Genomic DNA, 23,643 nt, shown 5'->3' on the forward strand with positions numbered 1-23,643 from the left:
GACATTCACACAGTGCTACTACAGCACTGAGACAGCAACTGGGAAGTTACAGCTCGTTGCAAATCAAGAAATCTTTTTCAGTGTTGATAATCCCATCTCACTTATGGCCAGTTTAATACTACCTATTTCTTTCTGCATACACCTAATTATTAAAGCATTATTTGGCATGCACTGTCATACTACTGAATTCAAGTAATGTTTTCATTTGCAAGGTATTTAAAATATGAAGGGATAAATTTGATACTTTATTTCTTGGCTACTATGTCTGAATTCAAGGAAAGCAAAGTAAATTATGGGAAAAGCCCAGTCAGGTTCCCTCTTCTGCATTTGTTCTCTTTTAAAACTGGAATTTACATGACTGAATCCTTCTGCAGCGCCTTTGAAGGATCCTGCTGTGGACTGAACTGGTCAACAATTGTGTGCCCTGTGTTACAGATGCCTAATCCAGGCAATGCTCCTGGATTAACATCCAGAATCTGGGAATCGTAAATGGGATAATCCTAAATGGGATACTGTAGATTGGAAAGATGCCTGTCAGCTATCGGAAGATTCTGCTCTTCCCGTATCTTCACATCTGCAGATTCTCCATAGGCGGATGGAGAAGTTTTCTTGGACTGTATGCTGTAAACAAACATGTGTCATCACCATCCCCTTTTTAAACAAAAGATAATTTTAGCTTATTGCCTCTAAGGAAACTGAAGGCAGAGAACCAGAGTGTTCTTTTATGTGTATTATTTTAAAATAACGCACTTTTACGTGAAGATTTCTGTTAAACACTGTGTTAAGTGATTGTAAAGAGATTTAAATATACTGTAACTTCATTTGCATATCTGTTTCACTTTGGTGAATATACACAAAACAGTCAAAATTATTTATGGTTTATCTACTTTAACAAAGTAATGTACAATAGCTAAATACACCTAACTGGTAGTGAGACTTTGACAAACAACATTTTCTTCTTATAAATTCTCGTTTTCCAGGCTTGTGTTTAAAGAAAATATATTTATTATCATGTTCCAAAGTACATGCCATTGTGTAATATATTTATCGTATACTACTTTTTAGAAAATGCAGATTTTTACCTCTTTCTGGATTTAGAGGAAAATATGTTTGAGCTTTTATGGTTGTTTCTTTTCAGCACAAGATGTTTAATACCCAAAACTGACCAAATTCAAAACAATGCATTGATAAATGTAATTAACATTTCAAAATTTTGAATTCAAATACATTTTTCCATACAGCCGGAAACGTCTGTTTACTTGTCTGTTAAAGAGAATATAAAGAACTTTTACACTATAACTCTTGACATTTTTGTTTACACAGAAACACTGTTGTGAAGTTTTACGTTTGCTGAATTCATCTTTGGATATGTAGGGAAGTTAGTTGTGGTAGTCTTTTTTTTAATTTCCATGGGAGTTACTAATGTGTTTAGTTACCAAGTTACAGGGGCACAAATTAAACAACTGCTGGAATCAGCAATTGCTTTGATCTCCCACGTGAGGTGTGTCTGTGGTGAACAAATTGCTCTGCACAGGTTTTGTCTCACTAGAGCAATCCCTAAACAAGAGAAAGAAGTAACAGGCAGTAGTCTCATGACGACTAATGCTGCCCTATTAATTAGAAAATGAAATAGAAGAAAGAAAAGTCATTAACTGTCATATAAACAAGGAGACAGAACCTGCATTCTGTCACCAGAAACTATGAAGTCTTTCACTATACACTACAGAAAATGCCTCTAAAGTAGCTATTACCAAAGCAAAAAACTGCCCTCTTGAGGTCATTTCCAGCTTTCAGGAAAAATATCCACAGGCATACAAAAAAAGTCAAATTTCATGGTGGCATATCCTCACAGAGGCCATGCACTTCCCACTGCTTATCTTTTACAAAAGTAAACTTTTGATTTGATACAGCACCCCCAACCACCTCCCAGCTCAGCCCCTTCACTCATCAGTACCAACTTGAACCCTGCACATGCATAAGGCAAGACTGATCCCAAGTAAAATGTTTAAGTGACAACTTACACATAGTTTTATATGCAGTTTGCTTTGGAATACTTTGGAATTACTGGGAAATACTTATATCAACCTGCTGAACAATTCAACTAATGTTTTTTAAATGTTTGTTAGCTTCATTCTCTCTGTTATTTTAACACAGTAGGATTTTTTCTTTTTGATGTTTCTGTGGCATTTTAGAAGCAATGCTTAAGTTCCTGTAGTTTGCCCTTACCTGCCTGGCTTTTTTTTTTTTTTTTTTTTTTTTTTGGTGGTGGTTGGTTGGGTTTTTTTAATCTTTAGCAGCACTGAAAATTCTTACCATCACTTAAATATCACACACTTGTTAATTTATTAGATTCATCATACAAAGTTCTTATACCCATGCTGTCATCCACTAGTGCTTTTCTGACACAGATTTAAAAAGAAAAAAAAACAACCTTGGGGAATCAAGAGACAAGAGCAGCCATGTCACATTAACACAGGTCTAACACTAGCCTGAAGTCTGGTGGCAATCTAAAATCAGCAGATTTTTACTATTTCTGCTAATACAGAATTTTTCTAGTGTGAGAACAGTTTATTAATATGAATATCTTCCTCATTAGTGTCTCATCAAAAGCTGCTTTTGCTGCTGTTTATCACAGTGAAAGAGAAAAGCAAAGTATTTAGCTTTTTATTTCAAACCCCTAACTTTGTAGACAAGTAGACATCTGGAATTGTGTAAGGCTAATTACCCTGTTTTAGTATTTTCACTAATATTCATATATAACTTAATTTCAAATTTAGGTATTGGTAAATATCCAGGTAAACTTTCATTGGTGAAACATGGAACACTTTGGGGTGAATTTGGAAAAGAATAACAATACCCTTCCTTTTGTTGGGTCCAAGTTTCCTAATAGTGAAAATACACCACCACCCGAAGCATTAAACTGGGGGGTGGTTAACGTTTTTGAAGGCTCAAAGAGCTTCCATGTGCTGAGTTATTATGCTAATAGGAAATTTATTCTGCTTAGCCATGGATTTTATTTCTGCAGGAATATTTGTCCACACCCTGCTATGACAAGACTGACAAACTAACTTTGTCCTTTTCTGTGCTTCTGGCTGGGCATGGACATCAATTAGGAAAATGCATTCATTTTTACATTACAAACTATTTACAGGAAGCAGTTTCCAGGATAAAGTTTGAAAGAAAGGAATGTAAATAATCAACACCTTCCAGAAACGCTGTCTCTGAGCAGTAGCAGGAACTGCGCTGAACAGTTTACCGGTGGAAATCTCATGTTCCATTGCCTAGTGGCAAAAATACAGAAGCATTTCATTCTGTGCTATTTACAGAACTGCTACTCTTCTACCAAGTTCTTAAATCCTCCCTGTGCAGCACATGCTGCTTGCAGTGGTGTTTGTTATGGTATGGGATGAAAGGTGGGCAGTCCCAGCTCCTGCCTGCATCAGTGCCTGTAGGAACTGGGGCACACCAGGAGCAACTCCCTCTTCTGCCTGAAGGGTTTCTTGTTTCTATCTTACTGATCCCAAATTTTAGCAGTTAGAAGACTAAAAAGTACTATCCCAGTTTTATTTTTTTTTAAAACCTAGCCACATTATTTTTCTTGCTACAAATATTAGGTGAATACAAGGTGAAGTGTCTCAATAGCTGCTTTTAGAAAGCTCTCTGCTTCTAAAAATCACATGCTTTCGAGATTTAAAGACTTCAACATGGAAATATCTAAATAGTTCAGGAATGCTTTCTCTTACATTCATAGTTTATTTTCAAAAAAGAAGACCTTGCTGGTAGCTTTACATTTCAGTGAAAGGCTCAGTCTGCAGCTTCTGAAACTGAACTGTCTGCTCTGCTCTAGCTCTTTGAATGCTTTAATTAGCATTTGGTTTTTAATCACTGTCAGTTACTATTCCACTATAAAACTCAGTTTACTTTTAGGGTAGCCCACTCAGTGTACCAATGGTGGCATTTTTTTCTGTCTGTGATAAATGTTTTGCAACTTAAATAGTGATAGACATTTGGCAGAGTTAGCAAATTAAACACAAAAATAAATAGCAGTAAATAGATTTTTGCTCCAATAGATGTATAGGCTCTTTCAGAATGACTTAGCTGTACAGTTGTCTTTCTTTGCCTCTTAAAGCATGTCAAAGTATTCTGACAATGCAACATCACTATGTGCCAGTCTCTATATGTTTGGAAACTATGAAAAATGAACAATTTCAAAATTTTCCACCTGGATTATCTTCTCTCTGCTGACTTGAAAAATAAACCTGTATTTGTATATGTTGTACAAAAAATAAATGGTTTAAGATATTCACTCTTTGCTTTTGCCTTCCCAAACTGACTAAAGTATTGGCAAATGGCCCCCTTGGAATTTTTCAGAATTTAAATCACATCCATATTTGCGAACACTTAAAAACTAAAAAGAACTATTCAAAAGCTATGGGAATCACAACCTAAACAGAGAAACACATCTATAAACATCAGTATAATGTATGCAGTTTTGCAATCTACATAGTAAAATAGGAATCTAATTCTAATTCTAATCTAATTCTAATCCATTAATACATAGAAGTCTATTCTAAAAATGTTAGTGAATTTATGTTTAACTATTTGAAAGTTGGTGAATTAGTGTGATTAATACTAAAAACATGTATTAAAAGAAAGAAGGAAATTTACTTTTAAAACTAAGAACCATAAATCAGGATAAAGAACTAAATACCCAAGAGAAAAAGCTACTTTCTGACTTAAATGAAAGCTTTGAAAAACTTAACACATATATCATTATCACATCATAGACTAAACACTACAAAGATTCATTAGCTGAGCTGTCAGCCAGGGACAGCCCTCCACACTCCCCTGTAGAATGGAATTCACATAAAGATAATACTCATCTTTTAATTAATTAAATATTTCACTTACTGTTTGCAAAACCAACAAGCAGCTGAAAATGGCTTCTAAAACAACCAGGCAATAACTTATATTTGGGGAACCAGGAGAAAATTACTTCCAAGATAAAAAGATAAATATTACCTTGTATTTGTCCATCATTCTTGACAGCAATGGTTTATTGAAGATGCTGCAGTAGAGCATTCAGTAATGACGACAGTTTAGAACTGAAATTCAGTATTCTCAATTTGCCAATACCACGATTCACCAGAGGGGAAAACCCCCTCCAAATGCAAAATCATTTCAAGGTGAGATAAATGGTCAGAAGATATCAGAAGAAAAACAGAAATAATACAACAGAAAAAATACATGTTCCAAATCTCTACGTAATTTAGACATCAAAGAAGTCAATATTGTTAACATTTTCAAAATATTTATTAATTTATCAACAGAACCAGTGAGTTCTTAGAAACACGTCTATATTCTGTTATAAAAATTAGAAAATATATAAACAAAATACAATCATGCATAGTTGCAAACAATTTTTAAATAGCCTTGTTTTATATCAAGTTGGAGATGTGACTGTTCACTGTGGTTCCCCAGCACTGCTAACACGGGCTCCGTAGTTAAGCGGACAGGCTTGTAACTCTCTGTGAAAAACTGCTGTTACATTTTTGTGTGTTTCTATGTTCAAACAAAAGCCTATTTGTATTCCTTTAATGATGAGTGGAAATACTTTTCAGCCAGTCTTTCTGCACAAATAAGAAGCCAACTGAAGTTGAGTAATAGGTACATTTATGACAAAGATGTTTCCTTCAAGTGTTTAGCAAAATCCAAGGATTTGTGATCAACAGTCTCACTGATGTGTCGTTGAAGCTGCTTGTTTAGCTCTTCATCTACAAATGAATCCATTTGTGAGAATGTATCCTGAAAAATACAAAATATTAATTGCATTACTAAACGAGGCCAGCATGCATAGCTTAAATTAGCAGTCCTATTCCTCTCCCATGTCCCCAGTCATCTAGACCAGACCTATGGAGCTGGCAGCTCACGCCTGCCTGGCCTGCCAGTAAGTTTCCCTTTTCTTGCAAGGAAATGATGTGTCAGTCCTTCATAAGCTCTTGGTTTTGGTGGGGGTTTTTTGTTTTGTGGTTAACTGGTCTTTGGAATATTACCTACTACACACAGCCACAGCTTGCAGCTCTGGAGGTGCTTACACACTGCTTCCTGTTCAACGCACCTTAGAAACAGAAATCAGGCACTGTTTGGTAAGAGCACTTATATATATAAATCAAGCATCTCTGATTAAAAGGCCAGTGCTCACAGTAGAGGTTGTGAGTCAGAAAGGAATGCCCTGACCCTTCTGCCTCCAGCCAGAGCCGGAGCCTTCCACTCTTTCCTGGTGCTCAGATGAGGAATTATGGTCACACACGATTTAAACTTTCCTGTTAAAGTCTCAGCACTCACACAGTCAAGTACATTGTGCACTCAAGGAGATCTTTAGTAGTGCACAGGGCTCCAATTTGGAGCTTCTGTCAACATCAGGGAGGTGCTGACAATGTCAGTGTGGCACACAGAATATGCAGGACAGAGAGGGTAAAACTTAGATACTGTCAATGTTAAACGAGCCCAACAACCAGAGAGCAGGCAAAGCCCTAGGGTGATTTTCCCAGTTATGTCCATTATAACCACCTATGGACAGTTTGTTCTCTCTTATTTTCCTCTTCTTTTGTTTCTGCTACCTTAAAAAGCGTGTGCTTTTCCTTATTCAAGCACTACAGCTCAAATCTCTCTCCTATCTGCTGTTCCCAGCCTTGCTCTCTCAGAGGTGCTAATGTAACTCCCTAGCAGGACAGACACGTCAAGAAATCATTGTAAAATGATGGAATAAGTAGGTACAAACACATTTTCAGAAGTTGCTTCTCTAAAATGAAAAAAAAAGTGCTCTCAAGGCTTCAGCTGACATTACTGAATTATAAAGTGGAGCACTGACTAAGTTAAAAGGTTATAATGTTTTCATTAGGAAGAAAGAAAAAAATGACTTTTTAAAGGACACTCCTCACTGGACATTTAATGGAGGCTGGCATCTGGAACAGTGCTGAGGACATAAAAACTGTTCCCCCATTTCTCATTTTATACATGAACTCTTTGTTCCCCTCAAATTTAGACTTTAAAGCTACAGTGACACTAATAGGGATCAGTATCCCTCTACATACTGAATCAAAGGCTCTGGAAATCCAGCTGTCCTGCCAAGTACCCACACTGGGGAAAGAGCTGGTTTTTTATTACTGCTTTTTGAACAAACATTAGTTCATCATTACAGAAAAGGGCCAAGAAATCTGCACTGAACCACTGCAAAGTGCAAAATAACAGCTACCATATTCATCTTGCTACATTAACTGAAGCTGTGGAGGGTGGAACTATTTATACAGCTACTTTTCCTTCTTTATAGTCAGTCCTATCTTACGCCAGTTAAAAGAAATACTTGACACGCAAAGTATAGAAACCAGAAAGCCAAACTGAGTGTGCCAATGCCTGGGCACTGCAGTGAGCCAGCAGATATGGGGTATTTTGGTACATCACGTGGTTAAAAAAGGACACAGAGACAAGATATGGTACCTTTCTTCTGGGTGTTACTGATGCAACAGGAGGATTAAAGGTCATTCCTTTCATGCAGTATGCCTCAAAAAGTTCTGTAGCAGACCTACAGCAAAATCCACAGTGAAAGAAAAATGGCATTAGATAGATACATCTTCAACTGATATATCAGCAATTTAAGGGCAGCTTCTCACACACATCACTCTCATCCTCCACCACACTTAAAGAGAACTCAGAGTAATGAGAATCACCTGGAAAAGGTCAGAAGCCAACAGCTGGGAAACAGTGCAAGTCAAGTAAGTAAAATGTGTCTAAAATAATTAGGGGGAAACAAGAAGGCTGTTCAGTTGGCTTGCCAGAGCTTCAAGCACTTTTACTGCTTAATCTGTACATATTTAATAAAGGAAAGTAAAAGGTGGATAAAGATTATCTAGCTGACATAATCTGGTAGAATTTCCAACAGTTCCTTACCAAAGAGTTTTACGAAAACTAAGCATCCGTGGGAGAACAGGGAATTCCATCATATGAGAAAAAAAGTGGTTAAAAGAGAAGAAACTAAGGACAGCAGTCTGTGGTCAGTTTCTGCAATAGCAGGGAGAAACTACTGATTTCCATAAGGTCTGTTCCAGGATCTGTCCTTTCCAACATGCTCAAGGATGAGCTGGAGAGTACCAAGTTATTTGTGGTAGTAAAAATGAGCTCCATGTGAAGAACTTCAGATAGACTGTATGGGATGATCAGTAAAATGGCAAATGAAATTTAGTGTTGGAAAAAGAAATCAATCTCAACTTTACATAAACACAATAAGCTCTGAGCTGACCACTATCACTTGAGGAAAAAAATCTTCTTGTTATGACAGATACTTTTATAGTGTTGTGACCTTAATGCTGTTTGGAGTTGAAAAGAAACAGAGAATACAACAGAAATTAGTTACATTAGTGTATAAACCCACAGATCCACATCTCAAATATTGCAACTGACTCTCCAATTTCCTCATCTTGAAATGCTTAAGTTGGTAAAAGTACAGGAACATGCTACAAAGATGAGGAAAAGTATGGAATAGCTGCTGTCTGAGCGAGATCCCTTGAGCCATAAGAGACAGTAGACAGAGGAATGATAAGATAGAGGGCCTGTGAGGCCCAGAAAGAGTGTAGAGCAGACAGATGAAAGGTTGATTTCATCTCCCTGAGCAAGAGCCAGGGGCTGTTAAATGAAGCATACAGGCACCAAGTTCAAAACAAAAGACAGCAGGTCTTAACCTAAGGAGCTGTGGACTCATGGAACCCTTACCAAACAATGCTGCATTCGCAAAATGTGTGCTTTGGTTCATGGGACACTGAACAGTTTTGAAAAGAACTCCATGAAGAGAGAGGTACTAACAGAAAATGGTATCAGGTTCAGGAAATCCACCAGGCTGAGACCAGTAAGAGGACAGGACACTTCTCAGAGCATGTCACAGAATCACAGAATATTCTGAGCTGAGAGGGATCCACAAGGATCATCAAGTCCAACTCTTAAGAGAATGGCCTATGCAGGGATTGAACCCACAGCCTTGGTGCTCTCTGAACTGACCTCAGAGCACGCCTTATATGTATGCCCTGGTTTTACTTTTCACAAGGCACCTGCTTCCAGCCACTGCCAAAGACAGGATGCTAAATTAGACCCTCAGTCTGAACCAGCATGGCTGCTCTCATGTTTTAACATACTATGGACCTTACACTGCAACTTGGTTTCCTTACGCTGGGCAGCCACAGTTCAGTGATCCTGATCCACATTCACATCAGGGCTACTGCTGAGGAAATGCAGATATTTTGCTCCCATGGGAAGAAAACATACAGCACTTCGAGATTTTTACCCTTGTCACAGCCTGGCAACAAGTATCAAAAGAAAAAAAAAAAAAAGGGCAGCCAACATTCTGTACTGGCAGAAGAACAAAGAGAGTTTGAAGATCAGAATCTTTTAATTTTATGGATAGTTATTTTTAGGAATTCCTTTAATAAAGCATAAGCAACAGCTTCCTTTCAAAGCACTATTTAAAAACAACCCATCTCTTTGATAACTCACCTTTGGCTGAAATCAAGTGAAAGAGCTCCTGAGCCTTCAGTTGGAGCTCCAGCAATAAGGTGAGCTGCAAACTTCTGCACTATTGGATGATAATGTCTCTGAAAGAAAGGAAGAAAGAAGGCAGCTGACTCAAGGATGAGGGATAATTTATTTATCTACAGATTCTCACATTTATTTCCATTTCTATAAGATGGAATATTCTGTTTTTGTTTTAGATAAAAAAAGCACCTCAAAATCGCTCAGTTGGTGGGGTTCAGTGAATGAGAACACCCAATCATACATTTATTCACTTGTATGTCATGCTGTGAACATGACTCTCCACAGTTATTCTAACTCCCACTCCCAGAAAACAGGAAGAAAGGGCCAAGGAAGTCAAGGGCTGGATTCAAAAGGAGCTTGAAAAATTGAAAAACCCCTCAAAGGAATCTTATTAAACAACCTGCAGTAAGATCCAGTATTATCATAAGCCCATTCTTCCATATCACTGTGTTGCTCTTCCTCTTTGTATGGAATAGGCTCATGTGGGTCAGATTTGACTGACAGGCCTGAACACCTCTGTTCTCTATTTGTGTAAAGCACATAAACATTTAGCAGCTATTTACTGCTGACTTTTACTTCCCAATTCACTCAGTTACTAACCTGAAGTAAATGCAGCTCCCACAGAGCTGTGTTCTGAGCATTGCAATGCTCTGGTTCCTCTAGTTCTGGAAGATAAACTCCACTGCCTTGAGATTCATTATCTAGTAAGAGGTCCATCTTTGGGAACATCTGCAACACACAAAAAAACAACTGAGTTGCTTCTATTACACATCCAATTATAACATGGTTAAGTCAGTTTCAGGATGTTATTCCTTCTCAGCAGCATTTAAGGATACCCTGTTTTCATCACTCTTGCTTAAGATGCCTTAAAATATTTTGCATAAAATCAATTTGTCATAAAATTCAATAACCTTTAGTCATCAAGCTAAAAATTTCAACAAATAAAACTTACTTGCATGAATACCCTGTTTGTTGCCAATATCCCAACACTGGAATTTGGAAGTACATGAAGAGCAAGTGTGGAAAGTCGCTTTAGGAAAGCAAGAGCTCTTTGCTGGGAAACTTGCTTTCTCCGCTTGGCAAACATGACATCCAGGCACTGGAGCACAATCCCTATATCCTCATTGGTACCACCTCAAAAACAGAATTTCAGAAAAAGAGTAAATAACAATTTTGTGGAACATACAGCTGAATACTCTGCTATGGACTGGACACTGGAAACTGAGAAACGGCACAAAAGCCAAGTGGTTCAAACACAGCTCTCATGGGATACAGACATAAGCATCCACCCTTTTTTGGTAAAAATACTCCAGCTTTGAACTGAAGAAATGTATCATTGTTTCTGCACTTCTTTCTAAGAAAATACTTGTTCCATCAAAAATGTCTAAACATTAGACACAGCCGCTGTTTTAATCCTAAGTGCATCCACTGTATCATCTTCTATAAATTATTAAATAGTGCAAAGATTTAGTCTTTTACCCATCCAGAACCGCAGAATATTTTTTCTTCACCTTTCTTCCTTCATGAATACACATTTATGAAGTTAATTATAATTATGTTAGTTTCAAATTTTAAAAATGCATTTTCCCAAACTATTCAACTTCTCAGAATTATTGGAGAATTTAGATTTGAAAATCAGAATGTCAGAAATATAAAAATCATAAATTTTAGAAGACAGAATTAATTTTAAAAATAATTTAAATTTAATATTGGAAAAAGTAAAGATTCCTCCCCTATTAAAGAAAGAATTAAGAGAAAAAACCCAGAATTTTTAAATTACTACTGTAAGAAACAATTATAAGGAAGCAAAAATATTTAAACTGAGGACAGGATAAATGCTTATCCAAGACTACATACTCAGCATTCCCTAATGAAATGACATGATTAGAACCTGTTACCATGTATTGCAATAATAATTCAAGTACTTGTATTGCAGTAATACAATGTGCAACTTGAGAAAACAAGTAGGTTAAACCAGACAGTAATTTTTTTCAGAACTGAGATATCTAAACTGTCTTTTACTAACACTCTGTTAAGGCTGTGACACCAAAAAAGCAGAATAAACATTATCTAGGTACACACTGAGAACAAGAATCTGGAATTACCTGCATGTAGGCTGAACAGTGTCTTGTAAAGGTGTGTGTAAAATTTCATCGGATCAATGTTAAGAACATCACCTATTAACATAATCCCAGACAAACACATTTACTCCATTGATTTATCAGACAACATTAAACAAAAGTTTGTTTTTAAAAATCTCTTACCTTGACCAGAGAGTATATGAAAAGCACTGAGAACGCAGTGAAGACTCTCACGATAGCTTAAACCCTAAGAACACAAAACTGATTAAGTACCCAAAAGAAAGTAATTTTTATAAAACTGTAGTAAAAGTAAACTCAACTTACCCCAGATGCAATAAGAGAATGAAGGACAATCAACAGGTCATCAAAAAATTCCACATTTATGAGATGAGCAAACCTTGAATCAAAGAGATTTTAACTTTAAAGCTAAAGATATTATCTGTGAACTCAGTTCAAAGTATTTTAAATTGCCCAAATCCACACATTAAAAGCAGCTAAATCAAATGCTGAACATTTACTGTCTTCACGTGAAGGAATGATTCAGTGGTAATGGCTAATCATGGCTTTCTGATAGGTCTAGAGACATGCTCATGTCCTTCAGAAGGTAATCAGGTAAAATAATGGAATCACGTCACACCCTGCTGGGTTTGAACCACATAGATTCTATCATGGGAAATTTCACATCACAATGAAATAGTTTTGGAAATAGCTGAGAACTTCAGCAGAGAAATAAAATATTTACAACTAATTTGTCAGGGACCCATCTTCTCTCACTGCTTATAAGTCCCTTTCAAAGTCAAAAATTCTTTTAGTGCTTTATGTCTTTTCCAACACACACAAAAGAGGGCAGAGTCAGTTCTTACTTTGCAAGACCTTCTAGCACAGCTGGTAACAGTGGAGACTTCTGAGCTTTCTTCAAGATTCTAAAGTAAGTTAGGAATACAACATTCAAGGTTTCTGTGTGCTGAAGGAAAGAAAACAAAACTAAATACTTAATCATGGAAAACAGACATTTCTACTTCACTTAATAGAAAATGCTTCTCTCTGTCCAAGCCTGCACTGAGGCCTTCCAAACCAGTCCTGGCTCTGCCATTTCCACTCTTCTTATGCTGAAAAGCTCCAGTCCTGCTCTCCTGCCTCTCACTTTGTCCCCTTACGCTCTCCCGGCTAAACAGTCCACGGCAGCCAAACTCCTTCTTTGCCTAAAGGCCACTCTGAGAGGCTGATAACACCCACTCATTCCATGGTGTCCTATGGAATAGGGCACCTGGAGGACATCTGTCAATGGATTCAGTACCTTTTTGGGCAGAGTGCAGAAGGTAATAGGAATGACTAAGCTGGCCTTCCTGGGCAAACTGACAGACCTTGGTTTACTAAAACCTAGACCTCTGGTACAGGCAAAATGTTTGTCAGCTGACAGCATTCTCTGGAGTTTATGGAATGCTGACAGGTTGGAAGGGAAGGAAGATACTTGATTACAAAAGGGTTAGGAACAGCCACTTTGCAAAAATAGGGAGATAATCTCTAAGTTACTTACCAACTTCAATTTTTTTTCTTTACTTTCTGATGCTTCGGCTTCCAGGAGTTCTCGTTCTAGTTTCTCTTCTGCTTTCTTCCACTGAAAATACACAGGTGGTTTTAAGACAACAGATTAAATGTTTGCTACCAGTCTGGATATCTAGGTTGCAAAGATACCCAGAGAACAAATTTTCTGTCCTTGGTGAGTTACGTAAGTCACCCTGTGAAGCTTCTGGGTAACCAGCTTAGATATTCTTATCAGAAACAACCAATCAAAAGCATTATCAACAGAGGAAGGAGGAAAAAAAGATAGGAAGATAATTAAATTCCCTGTAGAACCTCATAAGTGTTCAAGTACAATACAAACACTAATCACTGATGCTGAGAGTTAACAATGGCAACAGCAGATGTGCAATCATTGCTGGAACAAATTGCTACATAAAGTTGCAGAAGTAGAGTACAAGAAAGCACATGGCATACCTTTCTTTGCATTCTGGAAAGATTCTTTCTTTTCTCTTTGTAAGTCATGAACTTTTTCTTTGGTGCAATGTCTTCAGAGTCTTTTTGTAATTCTACTTCCTTAATTCTTAAGTGAAGAAATACTTTCAACACCTATTGTAAAAATAAATTAAATACAATGAAAGGTGATCCACAATATAGGAACAGAGGGTAAAAAATCCTGAATTCCATTCCATCTAGTGGGCTGTGCTAGTCAAAGGTTCTTCTGTTTACTCTCCTCCTGTTCCTTCATACCTGTATGTCTAATCTCTGCTCCCAGCTCCTTCCCCAGCACTGTCCACTTCTGTCCATTCCTCCACTTGCCTCTCATTTCAAGTCTTCCTGTCTGACTTCACCCATGTCTCTGTCAGGATCTGAACTCCCAGTCTCCTGCCCTTGCCCCATACCTCTCTTTCTAACCCTCTAGCACAGCCTAATCCTAAACTGTCTGTGGTCTGACAGACTGGAGATGCTTGTCTGCAGCCAGCAGCCACGCTGACTTCAATGTTCAGATTTTTTTTCAATCTTTGACAGAAGAATATTGTGAGGAACAACAGAAAGTCTCTTACCTCGGGCCTGACATCGTAATTTCTGCCCCTCACAAGGCCAGAAATGACCTTAACTACACCAAGTGAAGCATAGCCCAACTTGTCTTGTTTAAAGAGCTTCTTAACTGCCTCAAAGCACAGTTCAGAAATCTGAAAAAGCAAATCACACAGATTGTTCTGTAAAGCCAAGTCCACAACAACAGCTAGTAGTAGATGATACTCCTGGTATTTACTAATTAGAAAGTGGACACAGCCTGTAAAATAGTGAAAAGATATGGCCACAAGATCTGGATGTTGTGGAATAAAGCTCAGAAATAGATTATTATTTCTCAAGCCAAACAAGAACTCCTTCTCTAATCAGAAAAATCACTTACCATTTTCGATGGATCGTTCATGAGCGGAACAATGAGAACAATAATGTTGTTGTGGAAGTTGAAGTGGGGAAGGGCCACAAGCAGCTCGCACAGACACTTCACTGCTACCTCTGCCAGACCTTTATATGCCTTTAATGAGATGACATTGCTTTTCTTCAACTTCCTTTGCTTCCAATCTGCACAAAACATTAATTTTTTTAGTGATTACTGTTCAGAACGATGGCAATCTTATAAATATTTAAATTTTTAGTGATTGCAGGCATTCTCCTACATACTTCATGCAAGTACTATCTTGAAGACAGCAGGTAGCATTCAATCAGAGAGAAACTGATGCTGCAAACAATTTTGCCTTTATTACAAAAATTGGGAAGTGCTGACTGTACCTTTAATTGTTTGTTCCAGATTTTCTAAGTAAAATTTATACTGGCTTACAAGGCCTTCTTCAAATTCTCTTAGTTTCTGAGTTTCTTTTTTAACCTGTGAACATAATAGAAATGAAATTTTATTAGGAAAGCTAAATATTGAAATTAGCCAATGGTGAAAAAAAAAAGGTTTAAAACAAATATCAGATATCTGAGTAGTTGTTTCTTCTAGACAGACATTCCTAGAAATGTATTAAAACTAAAATATTTCTGTTTTTTTCTACAGTTGTGTTCAGAGGGCCTTTTCCAACCAGGCCTATTTCATTTATAGAGATTGAAGTAAAATTATCAACTAGATGTTATTTTAACACCACGACTCTAAACTGCACTAAACCTACATTCCAGAAACCTTCCAAAGAATGATTAAAAACAAGCTGCAGAAAACAAGCTACTCTGCATTTGTTCAGTAAATTGTTGAACATATTTCAAAGAAATCTATGCCAGTTAGGTGACAATGTTGCACAACTCGTTTTCTCTCTAATTCTCTTTGGTGTGGGACCATGCTCCAAGGTTTATGAGGAAAGTCACCCAGGTTCAGTATACTACTTTCATATACTAGTTTTCCTCTCAATTACCACCAGCATGTCACCTACTTATTGAAGGAAGTATGTAAGAATTAAAGGTTCAAAACAAAGACCTCTGCTCCTGAAAGTGTCACAGCTTCAGACCTTCCACAAGTATTTGTGTATTTTTCACCCTTTGCTCAGAACTATAAATTCACATTAAACAAGAACAGTGTTCATGTATTTGGCACAACTGAAAAAATTCTGAAATACTCACAATACCCTATAAATAAATTTGATATTTTACCTTGGTAGCCTTTTCTGCTTCAGTCAGAGGCCGAATTTTGTAGGAAGGCACAATATCTTTGAATATCTCCATCAAAGAAACCATGACCAGCTTCCGAACAATCACGGCCACATTAGGATCCTGTTCCATCAGCATGGCACGTAGCTCCTTCAACTTTTTTATCTGGTTAAAGAAAACAGGCAGACAAAATCAGCTGAAGATCAACTACAAACCAAGGGACAAGCACAATGTACATTAACTCAGCAGTTACTCAGAGTCTATTTAGCATTGCATAAAGAGCTAAGAAATGACACATATCCCAAAAAATTTTTAATTTTAGGAATAATCAAACTGTCCTGCTATTATAAACTTGCACAGAATTATAAAAAATTATTAGTATATCCTGAAGCACTGAGAACTATCAGATTCAACCCTGAAATCAGAGCTTACATAAGGGTCATGCTTAAGGAAAAGGTAGTTTGCACAGAAAATCCCCAGACAGTATTATTCCTAAAACAACAACATAGTCACCTGGATCTTCCCAAATCCTTTATACCAACCTATGCAGTTTCACAGTTTGACAGCCCCTGAGAAGTGATACAACACTGACCTTTTCCTTGTTCTACCCCTGTATTCTTGTGCCTTTGGTACTGTTTGGTCACTTCAGATCTTTATTTCACACAACAGAGGCACACGTACATGCCTGTTAGGTAAATACTACATACATTGTTGTCTGGCTCAGAGAGAATGGCAGATGCTAAGGCAGCTATGTGCATCTTCCTCTCCTGCAGCTTTTGTCTTCTTTGAGCAGCCATTTCCTCAGGAGTGAGAACAGGCAGGGGCTCCTCAACAAAGTCTGGTATAAGGTGTGAGAGTTAGAAAAGAGGGTCAATGGGGAAGTCGCTTAACAAATACCATGTTGCAAACTGCAGCTGAAGATACTGCATTTCAGTGGGTGCCCTGTTAACCCCACACGAGTAACACATGAAGTTCCACAGTCAAAGCAGCTTTAAGAATGACTTTGCCAGAATTATATTAACCCAGAGATTACTTTTTGCTCCACTTCAAAATCTTTTGCTTGCAGAAAGAAGTGAACTGAATGTTTTTGAATCTATCCATGGTGTTCCTGAAGTACAGTGGGAACACAGAAACTTAACATACTACCCCAACTGTGCCAAGAAACCACAGTGCTCTGCAACCTGCAGCAAACTATTCACCATTCACTTTTTCCTTTAAAATACAACTGTTTTGTTTTCTGAGTATTATTTTGTTATGTCCCCCCTCAACTTCAGATTGTATTTAGACAATAATGACCCAGAAGTGGCAAAGTTACAACTGTTATTTGAAAATGACTCCTAACTGGATAATCAACTGCAAATCAAAATCTCAATTTCCTGGTATTCTGATATTCCAAGTAACAAAATTCAAAGACAGACACCCAAGAGCCTACACAAGTCTGTGTCCTGACCTGCGTTTCAAAGTGATCTCAGAGTAATCAACGGAACCACAGCATTTATCCTTCATGCAAGACCAGTATGTTCCTTCTTACTAGCAAAGACAGCACAACTGATAAAAGGGACTTCATGAACACATCAGTTCCACGTAAAAAAATTAAAATAATTTTAAAGAAAGAGATTCTGAAGCCAGCTATTCCTCAGGTCATGAGAATTCAACAGGTAGGAAAGCAAGCTTTGAATGACTGTTATGCTTTCATGGCATGAGTAATGTAATGAGCATACCCAAAAAATCTGAACAAAATACACTTCAATTACAAACTTCCTTAGGGAACAGCAAAGTACTCTGCAGATATAGCAGCGATTCGGAAAAAAAACCCCAACACAAAGCAAACGTTTATTACCCTCTCCTTCCTCCATGTCTTCTGTATCCTCTTCTTCATCATGCGCAACATTGAGAACTGCAAAAATAAAATGTCTAATGTCAAGCATGTAATACTGTGAAATTTTAAAAGAATAAATTATATACTTTATGGCTGCTATACCAGTTCCAGAATCTGCGTCTTACCTGGCTTTTCCACAGCTTGAGGAATAATGCCACTCTTGTCTTTGATGGGGAGCAGATGGATGAGTTCCTTTTCTGGCTCTGTCTGCATTCGTCTCGGCACCTTCTCATATTTTTCAATCACACTTTCATGTTTTCGTTTTTTGACATGAACAGGTTCACTGAAAAACACAGGGCAAACTAACCATATCAGCCACCTAATTAGACAAGAACCACGTATGACAGAGCATCACTACTGGAAACTAGTTGGATTAAGTGTCTGCCCCTCACCTAGGCCAAGGTGCTGTTTTACTTGCCCCTCCTCCCTCCTGTGCTCCCCGACAGCATGAGGGGCTGCCCTGGCAGGGCTGAGGCTGATTAACCTCTTAACTCCCAGCAGTCCTGCCGTGAAGGACTAGGATCCTCTCACTGGATAAACAATCCTTTAGATGTCCCACAGCCTCTCCCTCCCTTACTGTGCCTTGACCTCGCAGGTGAGTCTAAACAAGGATGTGATACTGAGTGAGTCAGTGAACATTTTTATTTACCCTACTCCACGTTTACTTTAACCACTATTACTACCAATTTTCTACTCTGCTTACTGGGAAAGCCTATGTCACACCCCACTCTCCAGGGACAACAGCAATAACACAGTGTGGTGTACTCCCCTTTTGCAGGTTCCTAAACTACACTTTAGTAGATAAGAACATAAGTATCTAGTCTGTGCTAATATGAACACGTAATTTATAAGAGATGTAATATTTGACAAGTTTTTAAGAACTATTACACTTGACCAGAGTAAAGAAAAATGAAAAGACAAGTTCTCCAGTTTAGGGGAACACTATGAAAGGAGGTAAAATCTAGTAAAACAGGTAAAAGAGCAACTACTTCCATTGTTTTCTCACCATTCTAAAAATGTTTTGGCATGACGAATATAAAACACATAAACCTACATCTTGCAAAATGTTGTTAAATAAAAACACACAATAAATTTGGAGTTTTGCAAGACTTTAAACTTATGTCACACCCAGTTAGTTTGGGGAGAGGGGAAGGTTTAAGATAAAATTCTTTTAATTCAAGAACTTGCTATATGGCTACAAGGAACCCTGCAGTAGAGTATAGCACAGCTGCAACTTTGGAAATGAAAAGCCATTTACTATTTCCTTCAAAACTATACTAAATTATTAATTATTATTGATGCTAATCAGTACTGACGATTAGTGACTGATATTGATATTAATCAGCATTAACAAATTAAAACCACCCTAGAGCAGCTACATATACAGTCATTTTCACATTCATCAAAAAAGGCAAGTTAAGATTTTCAAAGAATCATGTAACCAGAGAATTCTGTAGAAGGGTATTTGTGAAGACTTACAATTTTAATACTAGGAGCACTGTCCTTCTACATACTTCACTGTGAACTCTACCCAACACCTTGCTCCAGAAAACTGGTGACAAATCTTTTGTATGAATGTTTCGGTGTTGCATGTGTTTACAGATGTGGATTCCAGAACCCTTTTTTTTCCCCAGCAACTTGCAATGCAATATGTATAAAGACCCAAAATTCAGGGACCGTCCTGAATATTCTATACCGAAAAAAAGACTATTTACAGATTAAAGCATTTCTTTCAGTTTGAGAAATGCTTCTCGTCTCACAGCCAGGGACCTCACGGGCAGGAGCACTGCAGAAACAGCATCCTGCAGGTCAGGCAGAGCAAGTGAATGTACTGATAGACACCGATACATTAATACTGAATGTACTGACAGACCAAGGAAACACTAAACTGGAACTGCAAAGAAACACCAGGCTAAAAGGGACCTCCTGATAGATGTATTGCATTACACAATAACTGCACATGGCTCAATTAGTAAAAAAGTAGACATCACAACAACACTCACTTGGAAGAAAGATCTCTGGTTAGAAAGGAAGCTTTTTGGGCCAAGTCTTCTATTAATTTTAAGTCATCTTCATCCATCATGTCCAGTGGAAGAGCATCTTCTTCCTCTTCTTCACGTTTTCCAGCTATTTTAGAAGATGATGGTTACAGATTAAGATCCCGTACGTACATTCAAACCTGAAAATCTAATCGTGCCTAGACTTGTGAGACCATTTTATACCTTACTTCAACCTGGAGCACACTGGCCTTTATGCAGGTCTTTTGTGTTCATCCCAGAAAACTGCCCCTCATCCAATAATGATCAGCACAAACACCTTTCTACCACCTCCAACTGCCAGATTTTGATGCCATAACAACTACATTTTATATTTTTCACAACTCTCCCCTTCTTTCAACAAGAACAGCAATTATTTGTACACAGAGAATGTTGTTTTCTTGAATTTTACAACATAAAACAGTAGAATATTTAGTAACACTTATACCTTCTTGCTTACTAAAATAACTCCAAGCAAACACTTACCAACTTGCTTTTTCTTGCATTCTTCCAAAGGGAAAGGCTTTCTAGAAATAGCATCTCTGACAGCCTCCCTTAGCTTCTTTTGTTCTTTTCGATACTTCTTAGCAGCACTCTTCTGCTTGTACTGTTTATTCTTTAATTTGTTGTCAAGTTTTATTTGACTAGTTCTCAGTAACTTGCGAAAGCTTGGAACTCGCTTTGTGTTTTTTCTCTAGGAAACAAACAGAAAACGACAAGTCACTGACTTGTCACAGCCTGCGTGAATTTCATTTCACTGTTTAAGATCTCATTAAGTTCCTCTCTGTATTAAGGCTGTTTCTTCCAAACAGTACCATCAGTTAGCTTCAAATTTACACAACTGTGGTACATTTTTTGAGAAGAGAGACCCACGATGAATGCTTTACAGAAACATTGTTTGACAACCTTTTTATTAAACCCTATGTCTATCACTTTTAGACACACGGACACTCAAAGTATGGTAAACAGGTTATTAAGTTGCAGTTCTTTGTGTGCTCCCAAGCACCCTGTTCTCTCTTCAGGATGCCTTTGTTCCCCAGCACACAGTAAGTACCTTGGCCACAGGCTCGGATAAATGTTCTCCCGCAGCACACTTCCCTATGCTGAGCTCTGGCTTTCTCCGGCCTCAGAGCAGCAGGATGCAGGTGTACGAGCTGCAGATGCCAAAGCTCAGGGAGCCACGGCGGCCGTAGGAAACAGGGCTCAGGGAGAGCCCGGAGGCGCAGGACAACACAGGCGTCCAATGCTAAACCAGCAAAAAACTCCCAAGGGTGCCCGGGGTGGGAATGGACGCAGCAGGGATTACCTACTGACAGCATGGGAAGGCAAGGGCTGCGGAGAGAAGACGAGCGTGGAAGCCTTTGGGGCTGCCCAGGAGCTGTGCCAGTGCCGGACACAGGCGGTGCCGCGGCCCGGGGGCAACTCGGACCTCCCCCCATAGCCCCAGGGACACGCCGCGGGCTGTCCCGCTCCTCCATGTCCCGAACAGCAGTTCCGACCTCCTTCCGTCCCTCGGTTCCGTCAAAATCACCTGCGAGGGACGCGGGACGAGGCTGCGCTTTGCCGGGACCCCGCCGATACCCGCCCTAGGCAACCCCGCATTGCTCTGCCGGGGCCGCGGCGGCCCTGGCTGCTCCTGGGCACGGCTCCCCCTCCCACCCAGCCCCCGTGAGGCCCGCAGGAACCCCGGGCTCCGCTCCCCGTCCCGCCCGGCCCCGCTGTCCCCTCAGCCCATACCGGCTTCATGGCGGCGGCGGCGCGTGCTGCCGGCGGCGGAAGCGCTCGCGGCCCGGCCCCGCTGCCGCCACAGCGGCCCCTGGCGGCGGAGGCCGGCGGGGCGCTGAGGGCCGGGGCCCACCCCCGCCCCAATTAATGAACATTTTAATTAACGCCGCAGCCGCCGCCGCGCACCAAAACAGGCCCTGTCGGGCCCGAGGGGCTCGAAGCGGAGCCAGCTTACCCGCAGCTCCTCGGTGAGGCACCAACACCGCGGCCACCAGCTCTTGGCACACAGGCCAGGGGAATGGAAAAGAAGCACAGCACGCATCTGCTATAAGTTTTATTTACACAGGAGTTGTTACTAGTGGTCTTAAAGGAAGGCTTGATCCTTCTATTTACAGTTATATACAGATTTATAGTTGAAAAGTAAGAAAACTGTACAAGATAACACAAAAATATAAGACAAATTGGATCCAATTAAAGTAGTGAATACATAAGTTAAGAAAAATCTGACATTTACATTTCAATTTGTAATGTTATGAGTAGCATACATGTAGTTTTTAAACCAGAAAGCAATGTGAGTTACACCACACTAAATCTTTACCCCGACTATGCAGACTCTGCTTTTAAACACCAGACAACTGGAAGCCTCCTGCACTTAAAAATACATAATGGTAATTTTGACTTGATTTTCAGAGGGACCAGTTACAAAACCCACCTGTAAGGAATTTATTTACATTAAATATTAGCAAAAATGGATGAAGAGAGTGCAAGTGTTCCTCACCTGCAGTGCTATCCATATTACATTTCTGTCCCCTAAAACCACAGGTTGTTGTACAGCATCTTCGAGAACAGGAAATGTTTGAAAGTAACTGTCATGACACATACAATATGACCTTACATCTCACAGTTAAAAGATGTTAAAGAATTCAGTATCATTAAACCTTTTGGACTTCAGTATTGCACACTAACAAAAGATAGTTTCAAAAACAAATCTGTGTCTGCATTATTCCCAAGTGTTAAAAGCAGCTGCTTCTTTGATAACACAAAGTCTGCAGATAGGTTTGTCATTTTCTAGTGTTCACCATTAGACACAAGTATTTGTTAGTTGGAAATGGCTCGACAAAATAAAACTTCCGGTGGCAAAACCCTTTCACAGAATACCCACTCCCATTTACTCCACAACCAACACATCAAAACAAATGCTTAACACCACTCACTTTGAAAGCTGTACAGTGAAAATAGCAGCCCTGTTCTTACCACTGTTTAAAATTCAGATTATTTTTGCTCTAGGTTTGGGCACAATACTTCTACAGTTCCTGAGTTAATTACATTTGCCCAGACTGAAGAATGAAGCTGCAACTTAAAAAAAATCCCAAAAAAATAAAACACAACCACAATAAGACAATACCCTTTCCCAAATTTTAACCGTCTTGCACATAAACACACCAAACCACCTTATTTGGTCCTCAATACTTTCAACTTGGTAATTTTGGAGGTAATGTTTGTACCAAAACATTTGGTTTGGATAGCAGTTTTGGGGCTTTATGATTTAGCATTTCCCTCATCCCCCCCAAAAAAGTGCCTTCGTGGTATTTGTAAAAAAAGTTATGCCTCAAAATTTTTTTTTTTAAGTACCAACAGAAGTTATTACAAATGTTTATTGCATTGAGCTGATTCTTTTTAAGTATTAAATATGAACTCCTCGCTTCTCAGTTTCATAGGTTTTAGTATTCTGTGTGAAAAATCTTCCCACGACAAAAACTAATACTGGCAAAAGAGTGAAGATTTCATCAGTTCATTACTCCACTGAGAGCTGTCATTTTTCCATCTCATTTTCACATTTTCTATAGTGTTTTTTCCACATAGAAGTGATGTGAAAGCTTTTTGTCTTCAAGTGGTTTTCCATATTTTCAACTGACTTCAACGTTACAAGGATTAGTTTTTCGGTGCTGGGCTATGGTTCTTGTCTCCTTCTTTGTTGTCCTTCATCAGTGAGGCAAACACCTGGCAAAGTAAATTATTTAATGAATATAAAAAAAGCCAGCCTTATAAAAAGTAGCTATATTAACCCCCACAATATTAGCATGGAGCTTAATTTCTAGAAAGAGACACTAGAAAGGAAGTGCCCATTACTCAGAAGTCAGACAAGCAGCATAGAATAGTCATCAAGAGAAGTGCC

At 38.7% G+C, this 23,643-nt stretch overlaps 3 protein-coding genes and 1 long non-coding RNA gene across 11 annotated transcripts in view; 1 reads left to right on the plus strand and 3 right to left on the minus strand.

The window, feature by feature from the left end:
* The window catches only part of PLCE1 (phospholipase C epsilon 1), a 144,621-nt gene extending 143,380 nt beyond the window's left edge, over nt 1-1,241 (plus strand). For all 5 annotated transcript variants that reach the window (XM_027909440.1, XM_027909455.1, XM_027909461.1 and 2 more), the window contains one exon: nt 375-1,241. The gene's annotated coding sequence lies outside the window, so the exon portion shown is untranslated. The remainder of the gene's footprint in view (nt 1-374) is intronic.
* A 162-nt stretch (nt 1,242-1,403) lies between these two features.
* LOC114071664 lies at nt 1,404-5,216 on the minus strand. Its single transcript, XR_003574073.1, has 2 exons — nt 5,023-5,216; nt 1,404-1,557 (listed from the first exon to the last, which is right to left on the minus strand). It is a non-coding gene; the product is annotated as an uncharacterized LOC114071664 (long non-coding RNA).
* A 435-nt stretch (nt 5,217-5,651) lies between these two features.
* Nucleotides 5,652-21,803, minus strand: NOC3L (NOC3 like DNA replication regulator). 2 transcript variants are annotated; one of them, XM_027909478.1, is made up of 21 exons: nt 21,703-21,803; nt 20,229-20,436; nt 19,710-19,833; nt 17,832-17,989; nt 17,668-17,724; nt 16,535-16,665; nt 15,831-15,992; nt 14,982-15,075; nt 14,599-14,774; nt 14,246-14,374; nt 13,659-13,790; nt 13,198-13,278; nt 12,524-12,624; nt 11,985-12,057; nt 11,844-11,907; nt 11,685-11,756; nt 10,532-10,713; nt 10,180-10,308; nt 9,541-9,638; nt 7,498-7,582; nt 5,652-5,805 (listed from the first exon to the last, which is right to left on the minus strand). In XM_027909478.1, exons 1-21 carry the CDS (start codon nt 21,787-21,789, stop codon nt 5,674-5,676), a joined length of 2,475 nt encoding a protein of 824 aa, XP_027765279.1. In that variant the 5' UTR covers nt 21,790-21,803; the 3' UTR covers nt 5,652-5,673. The 2 variants fall into 2 exon arrangements, with proteins under 2 accessions (XP_027765279.1, XP_027765286.1); XM_027909485.1 differs by lacking the exon at nt 21,703-21,803 and adding an exon at nt 21,480-21,531.
* Nucleotides 21,789-23,643, minus strand: part of TBC1D12 (TBC1 domain family member 12) — a 43,695-nt gene continuing 41,840 nt past the window's right edge. For all 3 annotated transcript variants that reach the window (XM_027909499.1, XM_027909494.1, XM_027909507.1), the window contains one exon: nt 21,789-23,468. In XM_027909499.1, the coding sequence (XP_027765300.1) occupies nt 23,400-23,468 (69 nt within the window). In that variant the 3' untranslated portion in view covers nt 21,789-23,399. The remainder of the gene's footprint in view (nt 23,469-23,643) is intronic.

Source organism: Empidonax traillii, unplaced genomic scaffold (genome assembly GCF_003031625.1).
Source record: "Empidonax traillii isolate 1590-97213 ecotype Southwest subspecies unplaced genomic scaffold, ASM303162v1 scaffold27:size3997909, whole genome shotgun sequence".
NCBI classification, from domain to species: Eukaryota; Metazoa; Chordata; class Aves; order Passeriformes; family Tyrannidae; genus Empidonax; species Empidonax traillii.

Excerpts from the sequence above, each read along its gene's own strand:
- NOC3L (XM_027909478.1), bottom strand. The coding sequence starts at position 21,789 with ATGCGTGCTGTGCTTCTTTTCCATTCCCCTGGCCTGTGTGCCAAGAGC. Across the intron at positions 19,834-20,228 it reads ATGCAAGAAAAAGCAAGTTG|CTGGAAAACGTGAAGAAGAG; the intron begins GTAAGTGTTTGC and ends CTTCTAAAATAG. Across the intron at positions 14,775-14,981 it reads TCTGGAACAAACAATTAAAG|ATTGGAAGCAAAGGAAGTTG; the intron begins GTACAGTCAGCA and ends TGTTTTGTGCAG.